The sequence below is a fragment of the Equus przewalskii genome, chromosome X, assembly GCF_037783145.1.
Source record: "Equus przewalskii isolate Varuska chromosome X, EquPr2, whole genome shotgun sequence".
Lineage (NCBI taxonomy): Eukaryota > Metazoa > Chordata > Mammalia > Perissodactyla > Equidae > Equus > Equus przewalskii.
In genome coordinates, this window is record NC_091863.1 from 86,599,515 (window position 1) to 86,617,671 (window position 18,157).

General features: G+C 50.1%; 1 protein-coding gene across 20 annotated transcripts in view; it reads left to right on the plus strand.

Annotated features, from left to right (window-relative positions):
* The window catches only part of FRMPD3 (FERM and PDZ domain containing 3), a 126,586-nt gene extending 109,271 nt beyond the window's left edge, over nucleotides 1-17,315 (plus strand). For 19 of the 20 annotated variants that reach the window (XM_070605691.1, XM_070605680.1, XM_070605688.1 and 16 more), the window contains 3 exons: nucleotides 1,078-1,222; nucleotides 10,107-10,928; nucleotides 12,469-17,315. In XM_070605691.1, the coding sequence (XP_070461792.1) occupies nucleotides 1,078-1,222; nucleotides 10,107-10,928; nucleotides 12,469-15,482 (3,981 nt within the window). In that variant the 3' untranslated portion in view covers nucleotides 15,483-17,315. The remainder of the gene's footprint in view (nucleotides 1-1,077; nucleotides 1,223-10,106; nucleotides 10,929-12,468) is intronic. The other variant, XM_070605701.1, reaches the window with a different exon arrangement.
* The last annotated feature ends 842 nt before the right edge of the window (nucleotides 17,316-18,157 follow it).

Consider the following 18,157-nt stretch of genomic DNA (forward strand, 5'->3'; position numbering starts at 1 on the left):
TGGTCTTTATCTGGAGGTCCCTGCCCTATCTCAGGGAGAATGCTCCCATGGCTGACTTCAATCTGACCCAAACTTATTTTCAAGCCACACTTTAAAAATTATAACACAGATATTGGAAGGTTTCTAGAACAGGTGATGATTTTTTTTATTATACCTTTTTTTGTGGTATATCATTGCCAGGCCTCTGAAGCAGTCAGCTAGCTAACCCCAGGATTAGTTTGACTGATTTAGGGTCAGGGACAGAAGTCAATAGACTCTGCTTGTATTTCCCAAAGTGGGTTAAAAAAAATGTCACTACCATGAGATGTTCTACGAAAATAGATTTTTTGATCAAATAATTTGGAAAAGTTGGAATACTAAAGCCCCCCCCCCTTGAAGTTTCACAGTACACGTTAATATATTGAAGGATCTGAGAATTCCCATAAGTACAACTATCTGCATAGCTTTGTTTAACCCAGTGTTTCACACATGTATTTGACCAAGGGACTCTTTTAAGGAGCACCAATTAACATCTTGAGGACTCTTCCTCAAGATGAGGAAATAGAGGAGAGAGGAGAGAGCGTGAAGGTCTGAACGGTGCCAGTGAGGACTTGATTGCATGGAGTGTCCATGTCTGGGAAGCTGTTCTGGGTATCATAGCAGGTTATAGAGATGAGCAAGAGACAGTTTGTGTATTCAGGGAACTTCCTATCAAGGATGTTCCCCAGTCTAGCCTTGGCTCCCAGGTTCCCTCCAGCTCTCCCAGCTGGCCTGTACATCTGCCAAGCCCTGATAAACCCAAATACAGCCACACAGCAATCATGTGATGTTATATAAGTTTAGTCTTTCTCAGTGAAGGTGGTTCATTAACTGTGTAATTAAAGATTGATTTAATTTTGACACCTGGGTAAGAGTTTACTATAAATAAATTTTCAAATCAGAAGAAATTATTTGGCAGGCCATGTGCCTCAATTTTGGGTTCAGAAAGTATGGTTCCCACAACTATGCAAGTCATCGATTCTTCACTGTCATCCTCCAGGAATTGAACCTGCCTCCTTCCTTCCTGTGTCCTCATATTTCTTCCCATCTCTCCCCCAGCCTCTGGTGCTGTTGATGGAGTGGCCCGAAGCCACCAACTTTGCCTGCCTGATTGCGGGGTACTGCCGCCTCCTGCTGGATTCCAGGAAGATGGTCTTCTCCAGGCCCGCCAGCCAGCCTCTTCCACCTCCAATGATCAAGGCAGGTAGGGCTCAGCCTCGGTTTTCAGTGTGCCGGAGGCCCTTTGGACCCTGGAGACATGGAGGGAGGAGCTCTGCTGCCTTAGTGCTTACCCCATTCTGCCAGCACCTGGTTTACCAGGAGCCGATGCTGTACCACTGTGTCCTACCTGGCACAAGCCAGTGGGAAAGACAGCTGGCCTTCAGAAGGGGCTGTCCCACAAAGGATGCCTTTGACAACACATTGTGATTGAGTCAGTGAACGACTGTAAGATAAAAATAGCAAACAAGTGATAAATAGAACCAATTAAAGAATCACATTGGATCTAAGGCAAAGCTTTAGAGGCACAGTGACCTAGAAGCATGGATGTTCTGGCTTAGTTGAAGTGGAGGTTGAAAATGAAGATAAAGTCTTTCTTTTGTTCATCATAGGGAGCATTGACAGAGCTGCCTGAAGTAAGAGGCCATGGAAGGCTGGGGTAAAAGACTGTGCAGGCCTAGAATAGTCTAGCAGGAGGCTTGGAGACAGGAGGGGATGACTACTAAGAACAAGGTCAAGTGCAGCCCCCAAACAGAAGGCGTCCCAGTTAGTCAACTCAGTGCAGCCACCCCTGGGAGCTGTCCTGGTGATGGCACAAATAGGGGCTTTGGGAAAAATCAGCTCGGTCCAGATATTGCTGCCCCGAACTGAAGTGGGAGGAGGAGGAGATGCAAAGAACAAGTACTCCACATACTAGACCTAAGGCTCACATATAGGCAGCAAGTGCTCCCCCACCTCAGAACCCAAACATCATGAGTGCAAGCTGAGACTTACCACTCAGTCATCACCCTCCTCACATGGTGAAAACTCTCCATCCACTTGCCTTGCTGCTTGACTATTTCTTCTCTCTTCAAGGCTCTTGCTTTGCAGTGTGGTCACATCTGATCTAGATCAAGGAGTTTGAGAGTAGAAACACCCTCCTGATGGATGACCCAGCACCCAGTGGGCTGTGTACTCACACACACCCTCTCACCTCATTGTCTCTTCATCACAAACATCATGGCAAGCCCATATTTACATCTCATAACATTGTCCACAGGAATTAGAAGGCAATCCACCAAACACAGACTTGGGAAAGGAGAGGTGGCCCAACAGCATAAGAAGGAGCCTCCACATAGAGAAGCAAAGGAACTGACTTGGAGTAGAAAGAACCCAGGGGCTGAGTTGCCGCACGTCTCCAAGTGAATAGTTCCAAAGTAGGCAGCTATACGTAGTATCAAACCTATGATGGGCAAACAGTGGCAAAGCCAGCATTAGCATTGTCAGTGTCACCTGTGGTCTTCCTCTCTATCATCACACCCAAGTAAATTATACCTCTTACTGAGCAGGTTAGAGAGGGAGAAAGGGAAAAGGGAAGGCAGAAGGAAGAGCCTGGAGCTCAGCTGAGGACCAGATGTGGAAGTTTGGGTTGTTTGGGGAAGATCCACTTTCCGAAGGCTCTGGGGGCTTTGTAGTCCCACTCTGCCTGACAAAGGGTTTCTTTCATCCTGTCAGCACCCTAGCTAGTGTTGTCCTTAAGCATTCCCCTTGCTGTGGGGACAGTGGCATCAAGTGAGGGACATGGGCTTCCTGTGTCCCATTGGTCTCACTGAACACATTGCATGTTGCATCCTGTTGTTTTTCCAAAGGCAAATTGATTTCATTGGATTCTCTTGGAGGTGTTGCAGCCTAGAAAGGAGGCTCCTACAAATGGTAGGCATGGCTTTAGAGCCCCTCCCTGATTCCTGAGAGCCCCCTTAAGCCTGCACAGTGACGGGGGCTCAAGCTGCCTCTAGCACAGGTCCATGCAGGAGCTAGATGGACCACAGTGATGTCCCCACTGTTTGTAGTGCTTCACTTCCCCAAGGGCTTGAGTCCATGCCTGGGCCCAGCTGTGTGGCCTTTTGGACTGTTAGATGCTAGGTCAGCGTCAGCCACTGAGTCCTCTTGGCATGTGGGGCAGGGTGAGCCTCATGGCTCTGCCTGTTGGGTGCTGGTGTGCACATCATATTCCCATGGCCCCAAGGATGGGAAATGGGGACAGCAAGCAGCACTACTGAAGAACCCTGTTCCCAGGTTACAGTGAGGGGCCATCAGTTCCTGGTACAAAGTTGAGATCCATTTCCTCCATCGGCCCCCACTTTCATCCCAGAACAGAAGCCCCAGTGTTGGCTGTTGTTCAGCAAAGGCCTCAAAGGAACAGGTATCCTGCCAATCTCATCTGGGCTTTTCCCTCAGGGGCCAGAGCTCCAGCCCGCTCAGGGCCTGGTCTCTCTGGACGGCTCTATATTCTTGTCCCGCAGCAGCTGCTGGCTGCCAGCTAGCCCAACTCAATGCTTAGCTGACTGGGCCTTAAGGATGCTGTTAAACCAGCAACTGGGCAAGAGAAAGCATCACTTCTACTCTGAGAGCCAAAAAAGAAAGGAAAATGGGGACAAGGATGTGAAGGGAGTACCTCTTGGGCTTTATCAGTAGTTTCCCCAAAGTAGGTATTTCATTTTTTCACTAAATGACTACTTCTCAAGTTCTCATTATGTGCCAGGCACTGCAGATAGAGCCGTGAATAAGAGACATGGTCCTTGCCCTCACAGAGCTCACAGTCTAGTGGGGGAATACAGACAGTTAAAGAGTAATGCCAATGCAGTAAGTGCCTTTGTTCCTATACAGGGGAAATTCCACTGCCACAACAGAACAACGCCTGAGCTCGAGGGCATGGCGTAGAGAAAGGCTCAAACAAATGCCACTTCTCCTCTTGTATCGGGCTGGTGAGAAATCCAGAGGCAGGTGCCATCTCTCTCCAGCCTTGAGCTCCTTGTATCCTGGGGAAATCTAGGAAAATAGGGTTTTGGGGGCCCCAGTTGGAGATCACTCTATTTTCTCCCATGGTTAGAAAACAGTTTGGTCTGGTGAATCGAATATTCTAGTTAATGGCTTCTATACATCCCATACATGGCTTACTCATTTTCATGTAGTTAAAACTCAACAACATGCACAGAGTACTAAATCTAGACGGAACATAACAGACCCTTTTTTTTGATGATGATTCAGAAAGAACATGAGGTTCTCGCAAGGTCTCCAGGTCATCATTATGACCAGTAATGATCATCGGACTGTGGAATACAGCAAGACCAAGTAATAGAAAGCTGGTTGAGTCAATGTCATGCTGACTGTATGTTTATGTATATAAAAATAAACTGCATATATTTTTGAACATAGCTCCAGTTGGATCCCCATTCTGTTCTTTGCAAGTATTTTTTTTGTCAGTCTTCTGAGTAGCTGAGTACAGAGGGATAGACTAGGGCATCCCTCTTGGGGAAAGCTGATGAGCAATTTACAGCAGATTTGTAGTCTGGGAGGCACACAGTCCCAGCCATCAGCCGACTGCACCTGGCTTTACTGGCATTTCTAACCTTCCGTCTAGAAGAGATTTGCGCTTCTCCAGGCACATTTTCTCCTCCACACAGCCTCATGCTGCTGCTCAGATCTGGAAATCACAGTACCAAATGATAGGGTTGTGCATCACCTGGCCTTGACAGCCTGGTGTTGGGAGATGTTTCCATCTTACAGGGAAGGAAGCCACCCTTAGACCACCAGACCTGGCCTGAGAGAAGTCACCAACTGCTTATTGGACATGCCCCCGAGAGCCACCTGTGATGGCAGCTTATTGCCAGGCTGACTACACTGATCATTCAGCTGTCTCAGGTAGTTAGCACCTGGTGAATGGCCAGGACCTGTGGACAACGCCTTGGAGTAGAGACCTCCTGAACTGGTAGTTCATGCTCGTGGCTCACTGTTCCTCTAGAGCACTTCTTCCCTAAGGCTCAGAGGGTCATTACATACTATTCCCCCAGCTGACCCAGAGTTCACTAGATCTAGCCACTAAGGTCTGAATTGAACCCACGCAATGTAGCTACATTGACTGGATTTAGAGGGGCAACATGGTGTATGGAAAACAGCAAGGACTTGGGATCTGAAGTCACAGAGACTTGGGTTCCAGTCCCGGATGTGCCGTATCTTAGCTGTGTGATAATGAGCAAGTTCCATAAACTGAGTCTCAGTTTCCTCATCTGTACACTGAGGATAATCATAGTACCCACCTCCTGAGGGATTGACAGGATCATGTGAGATAAACCCCATAAAGTCCTTTTGAATGCAGAGTACATTTTTGCTCTTTTTATAATGATTGAGAGTTCATCATGTGCCCAGTGCTTTGCTTTTTTTTTAATAAACAGCTTTATTTAGATATAATTTCCAAGCCATAAAATTAACCCATTTAAAGTTCACAACTCAGTGATTTTGAGTATACTTAACGTGTTCACAGGGTTGTACAATCATTGCCACAATTTAATTTTAGAACATTTTCACCCCTCCTAAAACAAACACTGTACCCATTAGCACTCATTCCCCATTTCCCTCCTAATTACCACTCAGCCCTAAGCAACCACTAATCGACTTTCTGTCTCTATAGCTTTGCCTATTCTGGACATTTTGTATAGATGGAATCATACAATATATTGTCTTTTTGTGGCTGGCTTTTTTCACTTAGCATAATGTTTTCAAGGGTCATCCTTGTTGTAGCATATATCAGTACTTCATTTATTTCTATTGACTGATAATATTCTGTTGTATTGATATACCACGTTTTGTTTATCCATTCCTCAGTTGATGGACATTGGGTTGTTTCCACCTTTTGGCTATTATGAATAATGATGCTATAAACATTCATGTACAAGTTTTTGTGGGGACATGTATTTTCATTTCTCTTCGGTATATATCCAGGAGTGGAATTGCTGGTCAAATGGTGACTCTATGTTTAATTTTGAGAATCAGTCAAGCTGTTTTCCAAAGTGACTGCACCATTTTACATTCCCATCAGCAATGTTGGAAGATTACAATTTCACCATATCCTCGCCAACAGTGGTCATTGTCCATCTTTTTTCTTACATCCATTGTAGTGGACATGAAGTGGTATCTCACTGTAGTTTTGATTTCCAGTTCCCTAATGATTAGTGATATGGAGCATCTTTTCATGTGCTTATTGGCCATTTGTATATCTTCTTTGGTGAAGTATCTATTCAAATCCTTTGCCCATTTTTAAATTCGTCTATTTGACCATAAATATGAGGGTTTATTTCTGGACCGTCAATTCTATTCCATAGATCTATGTGTCTGTCCTTATGCCAGTACCACACTGTTTTGATTACCATTGCTTCGTAGTCAGTTTTGAAATCAGGAAGTGTGAGTCCTCTTCCTTTGTTCTTCTTTTTTAAAATTGTTTTCGTTATTCTGGGTCCCTTGTGAGTCCATATGGAATTTTGTATTAGCTTGTCAATTTCTACAGAGTCAGCTGAGCTTGTGCTAGAGACTGTGTTGAATCTGTAGATCAATTCATGAAGTATTGCCATCTTAAAAATATTGTCTTTCAATCCATGAACATAGAATGTCTTTCCATTTATTTCAGTCTTCTTTAATTTCTTTCACAAATGTTTTATAGTTTCCAGTGTACAAGTTTTGCACTTCTTTTATTAAAGTTTAACCTTTATCATGTTGAGGAAGTTCCCTTTTATTTCTGGCATATGGAGTTTTATCATGAAAGGGTGTTGGATTTTGTCAAGTGATTTTTCTGAGTCTATTGAAATGATCATGTAGTTTTTGCCCTCTATTCTATTAACATAGCGTATTACATTAACTGATTTTGGGATGTTAAATCAGCCATGCATTCCTGCAATAAATTCCACTTGGTCATGGTATATAATTATATGTTGCTAGATTCAGATTGCTAGCATTTTGTTGAGGAACTTTGATTCTATATTCATAAGAAATCTTGGTCATAGTTTTCTCGTGATGTCTTTGGTTTTGGTATCAGAGTAATACTGGCCTCATAGAATGAGTTGAGAAGTATTTCTTCCTCTTCTGTTTTTTGGAAGAGTTTGTGAAGAATTAGTATACATGCTTCTTTGAGCATTTGGCAGCATTCACCAGTGAAGCCATCTAGGCCTGGCCTTTCTTTTGGGGGGGCAGGGGGCGGGGGGGGGTGTGGATTTTTAATCACTAATTCAATTTCTTTCCCTGTTATTGGCCTATTCAGATGTTCTATCTTCTTGACTCAGTTTTGCTAGTTTGTGTATGTCTAGGAATTTGTCCATTTCATCTATGCTATCTAATTTGTTAGCATAAGCTTATTCATAATATTCCCTCATAATCAATTCCATATCTGTAGAGTCAGTAGGGATGTTCCTTCTTTCATTCCTGATCATAGTAATTTGAATCTTCTGTCTTTCTTGCTTGGCCTGTACAGCTAAAGGTTTGTCAATGTTATTCATCTTTTCAAAGAAGCAACCTTTAGTTTCGTTGATTTTCTCTATTGTTTTTCTATCCTCTATATTTCCTTCTGCTTGCTTTGAGTTTACCTTGCTCTTCTTTTTCAAGTTTCATAAGGTGGAAGTTTAGGTTATGGATGTGAAATCTTTCCACTTCTTCTTTTTTTTTTTTATTTGTGAGGAAGATTGGCCCCGAGCTAACATCTGTTGCCAACCTTCCTCTTTTTTCGCTTGAGGAAGATTGTTGCTGAGCTAACATCTGTACCAGTCTTCCTCTATTTTTTTTTTTTTAAAGATTTTATTTTTTCCTTTTTCTCCCCAAAGCCCTCCGGTACATAGTTGTGCATTCCTCGCTGTGGGTCCTTCCAGTTGTGGCATGTGGGACGCTGCCTCAGCGTGGCTTGATGAGCAGTGCCATGTCCGCGCCCAGGACCCGAACCAACGAAACACTGGGCCGCCTGCAGCGGAGCGCGCGAACCTAACCACTCGGCCACGGGGCCAGCCCCTTCCTCTATTTTTTGTATGTAGGTCACTGCCACAGCATGGCTTGTTGAGCAGTGTGTACGTCCAGTACCCGGGATCCGAACCCACAAACCCTGGGTCACCAAAGCAGAGCGCATGAACTTAACCACTATGCTACTGGGCCAGCCCTGTTGTATCTTTAAAGATTTTATTTTTTTTTCCTTTTTCTCCCCAAAGCCCCCCCGGTACATAGTTGTATATTCTTCGTTGTGGGTCCTTCTAGTTGTGGTATGTGGGATGCCGCCTCAGCGTGGTTTGATGAGCAGTGTCATGTCCACGCCCAGGATTCGAACCAACGAAACACTGGGCTGCCTGCAGCGGAGCACGCAAACTTAACCACTCGGCCACAGGGCCAGCCCCTGTTGTATCTTTATTTTAATTCATGTATTTTCCAGTTTCTCTTGTGATTCCTTCTTTGACCCATTGGTTATTTAGGTATGTTTTGTTTAACTTCTACCTATATGTGAACTTCCCAAATTTCCTTCTGTTATTAATTTCTAATTTAATTCTCTTGTCTTCAAAAAACATACTTTGTGTGATCTTATTCCTTTTGAATTTGTTGAGGCTCATTTTGTGACCTAACATATGGCCTATCCTGGATAATGTCCAGGTGTACTTGAGAAGAATGTATATTCTGCTGCTGTTAGGTGGCATATTCTATAGATTTCCATCAGGTCTAGTTGGTCTATAGTGTTGGTCAGGTCCTCGATTGCCTTGTTTATCTTCTTCCTAGTCGCTCCACCCATTATTGAAAGCGGCGTATTGAAGTCTCCAACTATTGCAATTGAATTGTGTATTTCTCCTTTCAATTCAGTCAGTTTCTGCTTCATGTACTTTGGGGCTTTGTTGTTAAGTGCCAGCACCATGCTTTTGTGATGACTATAAGCTCTAGTGAAAAGCAACACTGACACATTAACCCTGTCAGATTGGAATTTGAAAGGTATTGAAGTTTTGTTTTCCAGCATTTTGACGACCTCGATGAACTGTCGGGTAATGGTTAAAAACATGGGTTTTATGGTCCCTCAAACCTGGGCTCAAATCCCAACTACCATTTATGACTCCTGTGACGTTGGGTAAGGCACATAACCAACTGCATCAGCTTCTTCCTCTGTAAAATGGAGATAATGATAGCACCTACCTCATTGGGTTGTTGTTAGGATTAAATGGGATCATGTGTGACGACCTTAGCTTAAGTTAGTGCTTCCTTGCCATCTGTCTGTTTATCTGCTGATAGCAAAGTAAGTTGGCATTGTCTCAGTATATTCTCACAGATAACATGGAGAGGGGCCCCAAAACAGACTAAGAGAGAAAAGCCATTCAGAAATAAAGCATTTGCTATGGATAATTCTCAGATGTACACACTTACCATCATTAAAAACTGTTGACTAGAATATTTTGCAACATGTATGTGTAGGAGGCAGGCTGGCCCTGCATGAAGGCAGAGGAGTAATATGATTGAGGAATTATAAGGATGCCCCCCTCACATATGCACATCCCAGCATCTCTCTCATATGCTTTACACATTCAGATGCCCAGAACTCTACTAGTAGAGCTCTTTTCTTTTAGGGTCCCTCCATCGACAGTCCTCTTTGAAATGCAAACTGCTAGGCATTGTAGATAGCCCGTTTTGCACTTTCCCACTAAAGCACTAGTAACTTGTCATATTTATTTCCTTCTGCCAAAAGATTCAACATAAAACAAATCTCACCTCTTTAAGTGTGCTTACAGCTGACTCTCAGACCAGACATACCCATGTAAGAGTCCAGCTGTGCCCAGACACCCAGGTGTTCACCTCATGTCTTTTCCCATTTCAGAAGCGATGGGGCTGTTAGCAGCCCAGGCCATTTGATTCTACTCACTCTACTTTCAGGGTCAGCAATGACATGGCCAATTGACTCCCCTTCCCCTAAGCTCTAGCAGCCAGATAATTCTCTCTCTCTGTACCTGCCACCCAGTTGTGTGCCAGAGACCTGGGCCAGAGATGCCAAGGTTGCTCAGCCACAGTCCTCAGTACCAGGGCTCATCTGTTGATTCTCTTTCTGGGTTTAGATTACATGCACAGCGCCCACCGCCCTGTCACTGGGGGCCACCTGGGGAAAAAGGAGAGTAGTTATGTGGGCAGCGTGGGCACCAGCCCCAGGAAGTCGAGCCGCTGCACGCCCCCACCTGCCAACTCTGAGCTTGTCAGCTTTTGCTACCTCCACATGCGGGAACAAAGAAAGGAGCAGGAAAGCCGGACGGATGTCAACGAGAACTTAATCTTCTTTGAGGAGACCAGGCCCCGGACCAAGTCTGACCCCACGTCCAAAAGCTCTGGCCAAGGTTACACTGTGGTCCCCGATGACTTTGATGCAGCCAGCCTAGACCACGAGCCTTGTGCCAGCAGGGCCCGGTCCTACACCTTGGACAATTCCCTTGGGGCTGAAGCCCTGAATTTCTACTGTGACTCTTGCAAAGCGAAACTCCAGGAGCAGCTGGGCCCTCGCAAAGCAGGGAGGCCTGGCTCCTCTCGTGACAATATGGTAGACTTGATGTCCCTCCCACCCCCTGGGAGTGAGGAGGAGGAAGAGGAGGAAGATGAGAGCACTTCTCTGTTGCCTGCCATTGCTGCCCCACCTCCTGGTTTCCGTGACAACAGTTCTGATGAGGATGACCCCAAGCGCCGGGCCGTCCAGAGCCAGGAGCAAGGCCGCCACCTGCGTGGGCTCCTGTATGATGAGATTCCGGTGACACTGATTGACAGTGTGCAGACCCGGACAGTGCGAGATCATGCCCAGGAGCTAGATGATGCCCTGGTGTCCACTCTGCAGGCTCTGGAAGCCCTGGCAGCCTCAGAGGATGGACCACATCCCCCACCCCCACAGACTGCAGGTAACAGCCCGTTCCTCCTCCCTCTCGTCTCCCCTTTCTTCTTCCAGCTGGGCAGGGCCAGCAGGTGACATTGCTTCTTCCCAAGCAGAGGTCAAAGTCACCGCAGTATAGCAGGGCAGTGGATGGGCCAGAGGCAGTTCAGAGAGGGTCAGGGGAGCAATGACACTGCAGCAAGGATCAGCTGCTCAGCTCCAGCTAGAGCTCTGGCTCTCGCCATTCCATTTCTGGAAATGTCTTGCAGGTGGACCCCAGGGATTGGGGCTGTGACAGCTACGGAGCCAGGCCAGGATGGAGGATGAGAGCAAAATTGTGAGAGACATAGAAGACAGGCAAAGAACGTCCAGCATGCACATGACTAGAAGAAAAACAAAACGACCAACTAGCCACCTAGTGACCTGGGAGCCAGGAGCCATCACTGCTCAGGGCTGAGGTCTTTATCCTACCTAAGAGCATGGGCTCTCAGTCAGACGCACCCGAGTCCTGGCTTCTTCACTCACTTTCACTGTGACCTTTGGCAAGGCATTTCCTCTCTGAGCCTCCCTTTTCTCATCTTAAATGAGGTTGATAATAACTGTCATATGACATAGGGTTGTTGTGAGGATTAAATGAGATCGTTCATGCAAGGCACTTACACACTGCCTAGCACATAGTAAGGACTCAGTAAGTGGTAGCTACTATTATGAATTATTATTTGGTGGGAGAACCATACAACATGCATGCTATTCCCTGTTATAGACACACATGCATCCATCTTGTAGACAAACACACGTGTCAGACATGTACCCATAGTCACACATACACCTTAAAAAGAGGAGGGAAATGGTACAGCATCAGAAAAGGACTAGGATGGAATGAGGCACATGAGAGAGCATGTGAGGCAGGGGAAAGTAGAGGAAGAGATTGGGGTGAGAGGGAGCCTGGCTGCCCAGGGAGAGTACAGCCCCTGCCTTTTGTGTATGTGACGGCATCCTTGGTGTCAGGCAGCTCCCATGTGTTTGGCCCTCGGGGCTGGCATTTCTCTTTCCTCAGACTTGAGCTCCCAGCACTAGCTGCTCCCAGGCTTGAGGCCCATGTGGTAGCCAGAGTGAGGGCAAGCTCAGCTAAATGGCCTCAGCTGCAAGGACTGTAGGCAGGCCTGGCCAGATGCGAGGGCCAGAGAGAGAGGGACCTCTCTTTGCCAGCCCTCTTCAGGACAATTAACAAAAATTTCCTAGCTGTTGAATCTAAAAATAGTGATGATTAGCATGGTTTTTTGCATGTGATTTGCATGTTAATTTGCCATCAAACTGCCCAGATCTTCTCTGTGCCTCTTTTATTTCTCTTTCGGATTCCAGCCCTTCATAACCCCTCTCCCACTTGCCTCTCTTTGTCCCCTCCCCTCCACTCCTCCCACCCTCAGTCCTGCAGTCCTCCCAGGCCTGACTGGTTTTCCCTAGCTTGAAATACTGCTGGCTAACCTCGGCCCCCATAAACTCTTCACATATAGTTGGAAAAGGACTTGATCTGAGTAAGTGCAGCAGCCCTACCCCTGTTCCCCCAGGTCTGATTGTGCTGGCCACAATCACTCCCGAATCATCGCTGGACTCGGGCCACGAAACCAACTCTTCGGAGCTCACGGACATGTCGGAGATGATGTCTGCCATGAAGCAGCACCAGAACACCACCTACTTCTTGGCCCAGCACCTCAACAAGGACAGCCTCCTGGCCCGCAAGGACCTGCCCTTCCGGATCCAGAGCTGCGCAGCCCAGGCTGTTCTCACGGCCCCTTATTCTCTCGGGCGCCCGGATCCCAATCCATCCCTCCAGCCAGCTGTCACAGGCCAGAGTCCTGGCCCCCCTGGCGCTCGGAGGAAGCTGCCCCAGTCAGAGGCCCAGTCTCAGCGAGAGCGAACATATGCCTTGGCAGTGCACCCAGCACTGTCCCCACAGCTTAGTGAGCAGAAAAATCTGAGCCTGCTGTCCCCAGTTCCTGAGGACAAAGGGCCTGGCCACCCTAGGGCAGGCCTAGAGATGTCACTGAGGGCAGCCACACCGTCCCTCAGTGAAGAGCAGGTCTGTGAGCTAAGGGAGAACCTGCCAAAGGAAGTCAGATTGAGCCCCAAGCTTATCCTGGACCCAAAGGGCAGCGTGACCCCAGCCATCATCTCAGCCGCCCTACAACAGGTGGTTCACACTAAGAGTCTCCCTGCCCCTGGCGGGGCCTTGGGGAACACCCCCAGCAGTGGGGAGAGAAGGCTGGAGGCCAGCGTGGGGAGGCCAGAGGCAAGCATGATGAGCGGCAGTGCCAATAAGAATCTTAAGTTCAAAATGAGCCCCAGTGCTCCAGAGACCTCACGGAATTCCCAGCAGCAGTTGAGCCCAGAGGTCTCTTCCGGCTCCAGAGCACCCACAGGCAGCCGGGCTGACAGCCTGCATCTCTCCCCACAAGAGGACAGGCTGCCTGTTCAAAGTTTCCCTCCCAAAAGCTATCTTTCACGAGCAAGTCGAGAGTCAGTGGGCAAGCAAGCTGCAGGGGAGGTGGCAGGCAAGGGCGGGCCAGAGAGTGCTAAGCCCTCCCTGCACAAGCAGGGCACCATCTCTGGCCAGGGGGAGAAGGGACAGCTGGAGAGCACGTCCCAAAGCAGCAAGCTGGAGGAGACCAGCCTGGTCCCCCGAGCCAGCTACCCCGTGGCTCTGCAGAGCCCTGGCTGCCAGCCGCGAGGCCACAGCCCCAGCTGCCAGCCCCGTGGCCACAGCCCCAGCAGCCAATCCCGAGGCCAGAGCCCCAGCTGCCAGCCTCGAGGCCAGAGCCCACTGAGGTCCCAGGCTGCCACCCGGCAGGTGAGCACCATGCCCTCCAGGAAGCTTGAAACGACCCTGGATGGCGCACACTCAGCCTCTGAAGGCCCGACAAAGCCCAAATCATCCCGAGGTCCTTTCCGGCTACGCAATTTATTCTCTGCCACCTTCCCAACCCGCCAGAAGAAGGAGACTGACGAGCGGCAGGCCCAGCTGCAGAAGGTAAAGCAGTATGAGCTGGAGTTCCTTGAGGAACTTCTAAAGCCCCCAAGCCAGGGGGAGCTGCCGGGCACCGAGTACCTGCAACCCCCGGCCCCAGGCCGCTGCAGCTGCCAGCTCCGAAGCAGCCCGGTGCAGCAGGGGCCCGGTATGTCCCGAGAGCAAAGGCGCAGCTGCGATTGCAAGCGCATCTGCCGGGGGGGCCGCCCTCAGGCCCCCCAGACACCAGCGCCCGGCCTTCGTGGGACGGAGAGGGACAGGGTCCCCCCCACCCAGAGGCAGCCAGAGGCTGTCCCAGGCTTAAGCCTCAGCAGCCCCACCCATGTCCGGCGCATCCGCTCCACCAGCCTGGAATCCCGAGAATGCCGATCAGAGCCTGAAAGTGGTGTTTCGTGCCTGACCACGTGTGCCTCGGGGGGCGAGTGTCTGGGAGCTCCCAACTACAGGAAACTGATGCGCCGCTACAGCATCAGTGAGCTGGACCAGGGTGACAGGGCCTCGCTGACCTCAGACGTCTACCCACACCCACCCCTGGGCATGCTGCCCAGGGAGGCCAAGGAGGTAGAGGCAGGCCTCCCCCTAGGCTTGGGTCCCAAAAGCAAGTCTCTGGAGTCACCAACCCTGGGAGACCCCTCATACGTCCAGGTTGCCCCTGAGACCAAAGGCCCCAGACAGATGGCCGTGTTCTCACTGCCAGAAGAGGTGTACCGGAAGCCTGCAGAGCTGGATGAGGACAGCGAGAGCAGCAAGTGCTGCTCCATCCGCTACTGCTTCTACTACCGCAAGTGCGACATCGCAGATGACACCAGCGATGGCAAGGATGAGCTCTCCTACTCCATCCCCATGAAGATTCTGCCCGGCATGAAGTTGGATGAGCAGGTGGTGCCTGTGGTGAGCAGGACCCTGCAGGTGCTGGATGCCGCCACCTGCAGCAGCGGCAGCCCCGAGGCCTCCCGTACCCAGGAGATTGACCTGCGGGTGTCCACCTTTGAGGGGAGCCTGGCCAAGATCAATGCCCTGCGGGCCCATGCCTATGGCCTGCCTGACGGCTTCCTAGCTGCCCGGCTGGACACCAACGAGCTGCTGACAGTCCTGCGGCAGTGTGTGGCCAGCCCCGAGGCCCGGGCCCCCAAGCCCTACGTGTCCCAGATCTCTGAGTACAAGCTCGAGCTGGCTCTCAAATTCAAGGAGCTGCGGGCCTCCTGCCGTCGCGTGGCCAATGTGGACAAGAGCCCCACTCACATGCTGGCAGCCATCACGGGCAGCTTCCAGGTGCTGAGCAGCCTCATTGAGACCTTCGTGCGGCTGGTGTTTATCGTGCGCTCCGAGGCCCAGCGCCAAGAGTTGCTGGCCAAGGTAGAAGAGGTGGTGAGGAACTACACCTTCCTGCTGCGCGCAGCTGAGGAGTCCACCGCCCGGAGCCTCAACCAGCAGCAGCAGCAGCAACAGCAGCAGACAGCAGCTATAGGGGCGGCCACAGGGCACCCACCAGGCTCCCCAACTTCAGCGACTGTTATGAGCACATTCACTCGCTCCTTAAAAACCCTTATTAAGTAGGGCATCTGCCCAGGCCTGCCCCCCTTCCCCAACCACAGCCCCAGGTTTGAGCTTTGTGGTCCTTGCATCTTGTGGTGAGTGTATGTGTCTGCTGGGCCAGTCAGGGTCCAAGAGCCTTCAGTCTCCAGGGAGTGAAAACTCCCCGAATTGAGGCTATCCCTGAGGGCTCCAGGCAGCTGCCACCCTGGGTGTCCTCTCCCCTTCCCTGGCCTCTGGGCGTCACTGTGAGGGCCAAGGCCCCTCTACACCTGCCGCCTGCCGCAGAGCTGTATTTTATCTCTTTTCCAGGGCTGAGAGGTGCCATCAGGCTCACTTCCTGCTCCATTTTGGGGGCCAGGGGAGCCGGCACCTGAAGCAGGCAGGCCCACAGGCCTTCAGCTCCTCCTGGTATCTGCTCCCCAGGGAGCAGTGTCAGTAGCAGCAGAACACAGCACCGAGCGGAGGGGAAAGGGCACTCGGCCCAGATGTGCCCGCCCACCCTGAGCTCACACTCACTCGGCAGGAGCCACCCCGCAGGGCCCATGCCCGGGTGGTAGGTCTGCAGAAGACAGCCACACAGGGCTGTTTGCAGCCGGCCCAACAGGCTGGCAGCCTTGGGAGCCCTCGCCCCCAGGCCCAGTAGCTCCACACCAGCCATCCCCAAAGTGCCCTGCCCCTCACTGACGGGCAGGGAGGCTCAGTCCACTAGGGCGCAAGCATCTGGGATCACCCCACTCGTTCTGGGTAAGGTACCTGGTGAAAACGTCTGCCCTGGGGAGACCCAGCGCAGGCCCTGGAGCCCGCCTGGCCCAGCCCAGTGCAGGGCTGTCGCTGCAGGCGTGCGGCTCCTCTCTCAACATCTCTCTACCAGACAGACTGTCCTTAGGAGTTCGACTTAGCTATGGATTGGGGGTGGGGGGTGGGGGGTTGGGGGAGGGGGGTAGGGGGTGGGGGGCGTTGATGACTATATCTTAAACTTCTGGAAGCTAGCGTGATATGTTAATCCTGAGTATATGCTTTTGGCTGTGTATTGACCCTGTGGATTTGTCTCTCTAAGAAAAGAAGCTGAGCGCCTTACCCGGTGCAGTCCTGCACCTCTCTCTCTCTCCGGAGTCATCTGGAAGGGAATTCACACTGTTTAGCATCCTCCTTGACACACATCTGCTGCCGTCACCGCCCCCCTACAGCCTTCCTGGGAGTGAAGACACGGAGTCCCTACCAATTGTCCCACTGTAGGGAACAAAGAAAGCCAATGTTTTTCTCTATAGATTGCTTCTCATCCACCTCTCCATACCTCCCTGTTTCCCACCCGCTCGTGCCCTGTGTCTGCCTCTCTTTCATCATTACATGAGAGGCCCGTGTGAAATCCCCAATTCTTATGTGAGTTTTATAAAGATGTACACTGTGCTTACCCCCCACCCATTCTTGGTACCCCCAGCGCAATAAAGCCCCCCTGAGTGGCCATTTCTCCTGGCAAGGATTAGGGGAGCTCCTTCTACAGAAGCCAGCCCCCCTTCCTTGCCTCTCCTCCCACAGGACCAAGTTGTTTAATGGGCCAGAGATGCAGCCAGTGGGGACCCCTTTCCCCTGTGACCACTGCCAGCCCGAGTGCTGATATGGTCTTCCTCTTCTCCCAACTTCTTGATCCTGCACATTCACCACTCAGCCCTCGCCTGTGTCATTCCACCACCATCCTTCACCTCTCCCTCAGCCTCATGGAGAGGACACATTTTCTAATGTCTGTATATAGTATATATACTACATAAAATATATAACTTATATATATATATACTAATTTATGTCTTGTTTTTGAAACAAGAATGATTAAATCTATTCATCTTACTATCCCAATAAGTCTTTGCAGTGCCTCTTTGTGGGTATCCTTGAATTGTTGGTGGGTGGTGGCCCTCTGAGTGCGCCCCCTGGGCCTCTGCTCCCACCTCCCCGGGCCCCAGTGGGTGATGAGAGCTGAAGAACCTGCTCCCCCTGCCTCCTCTCTGCTGCTCTTAGAAGCCTTCCGTTGGTCATGGGAGTTGGATACTGTTTACTCCTTTCTCTTGACCCTGGGGCCTCTGGCTCACGCGGCCACCATGTCTGTGACCTTAGAGTTAAAGGAGGCAGGAGGGGGGGACGACACAATGTGCTCTGTGGCTAGTACACAGGATGGCCTGGTAGTTAGGAGACAGGGTTTTAGGTCAGCTCTCAGGTTGGGGTTGAGAAATGGGGCCTCTCCTTCTGAAATGGGCCCCGTCGCCTCAGAGTATAGCCTGACTGCCTTGTCACTTAGGCTAGTGAATCCCTTGCAATGGCCTCTGGCAATTTATTGGGAAGGGTGTTCGATAGGATACAAGAGCAGGACCCTAAGCAGGGCTGACCTCTGGCTTTTCAGAGAGTTCCTGAATGGTGGGAAATGATTCTGTTTCTCCTTTTCTCCTATTTCCTTCTGGTACTCACAGGTCCCCACTAGCCTGTGAGGAGCCTTTGTGCCAACTCGAAAAAGGTTTTCCCTGCTGCACCCACCCCCGACGATGAATTAGAAGAAAAACCTTACCCTGTGGATGATGGTCCCTGTGGGCACATGGCTTGGTAATTTCAGCCACACTTGCCCCGTCAGCCAGGTGCACAAACTATACAGCCATGTACAGTGGCCCTGATTATTCGCTTCCTCCCAAAGATTGGGCATAGACTGTTTCTCA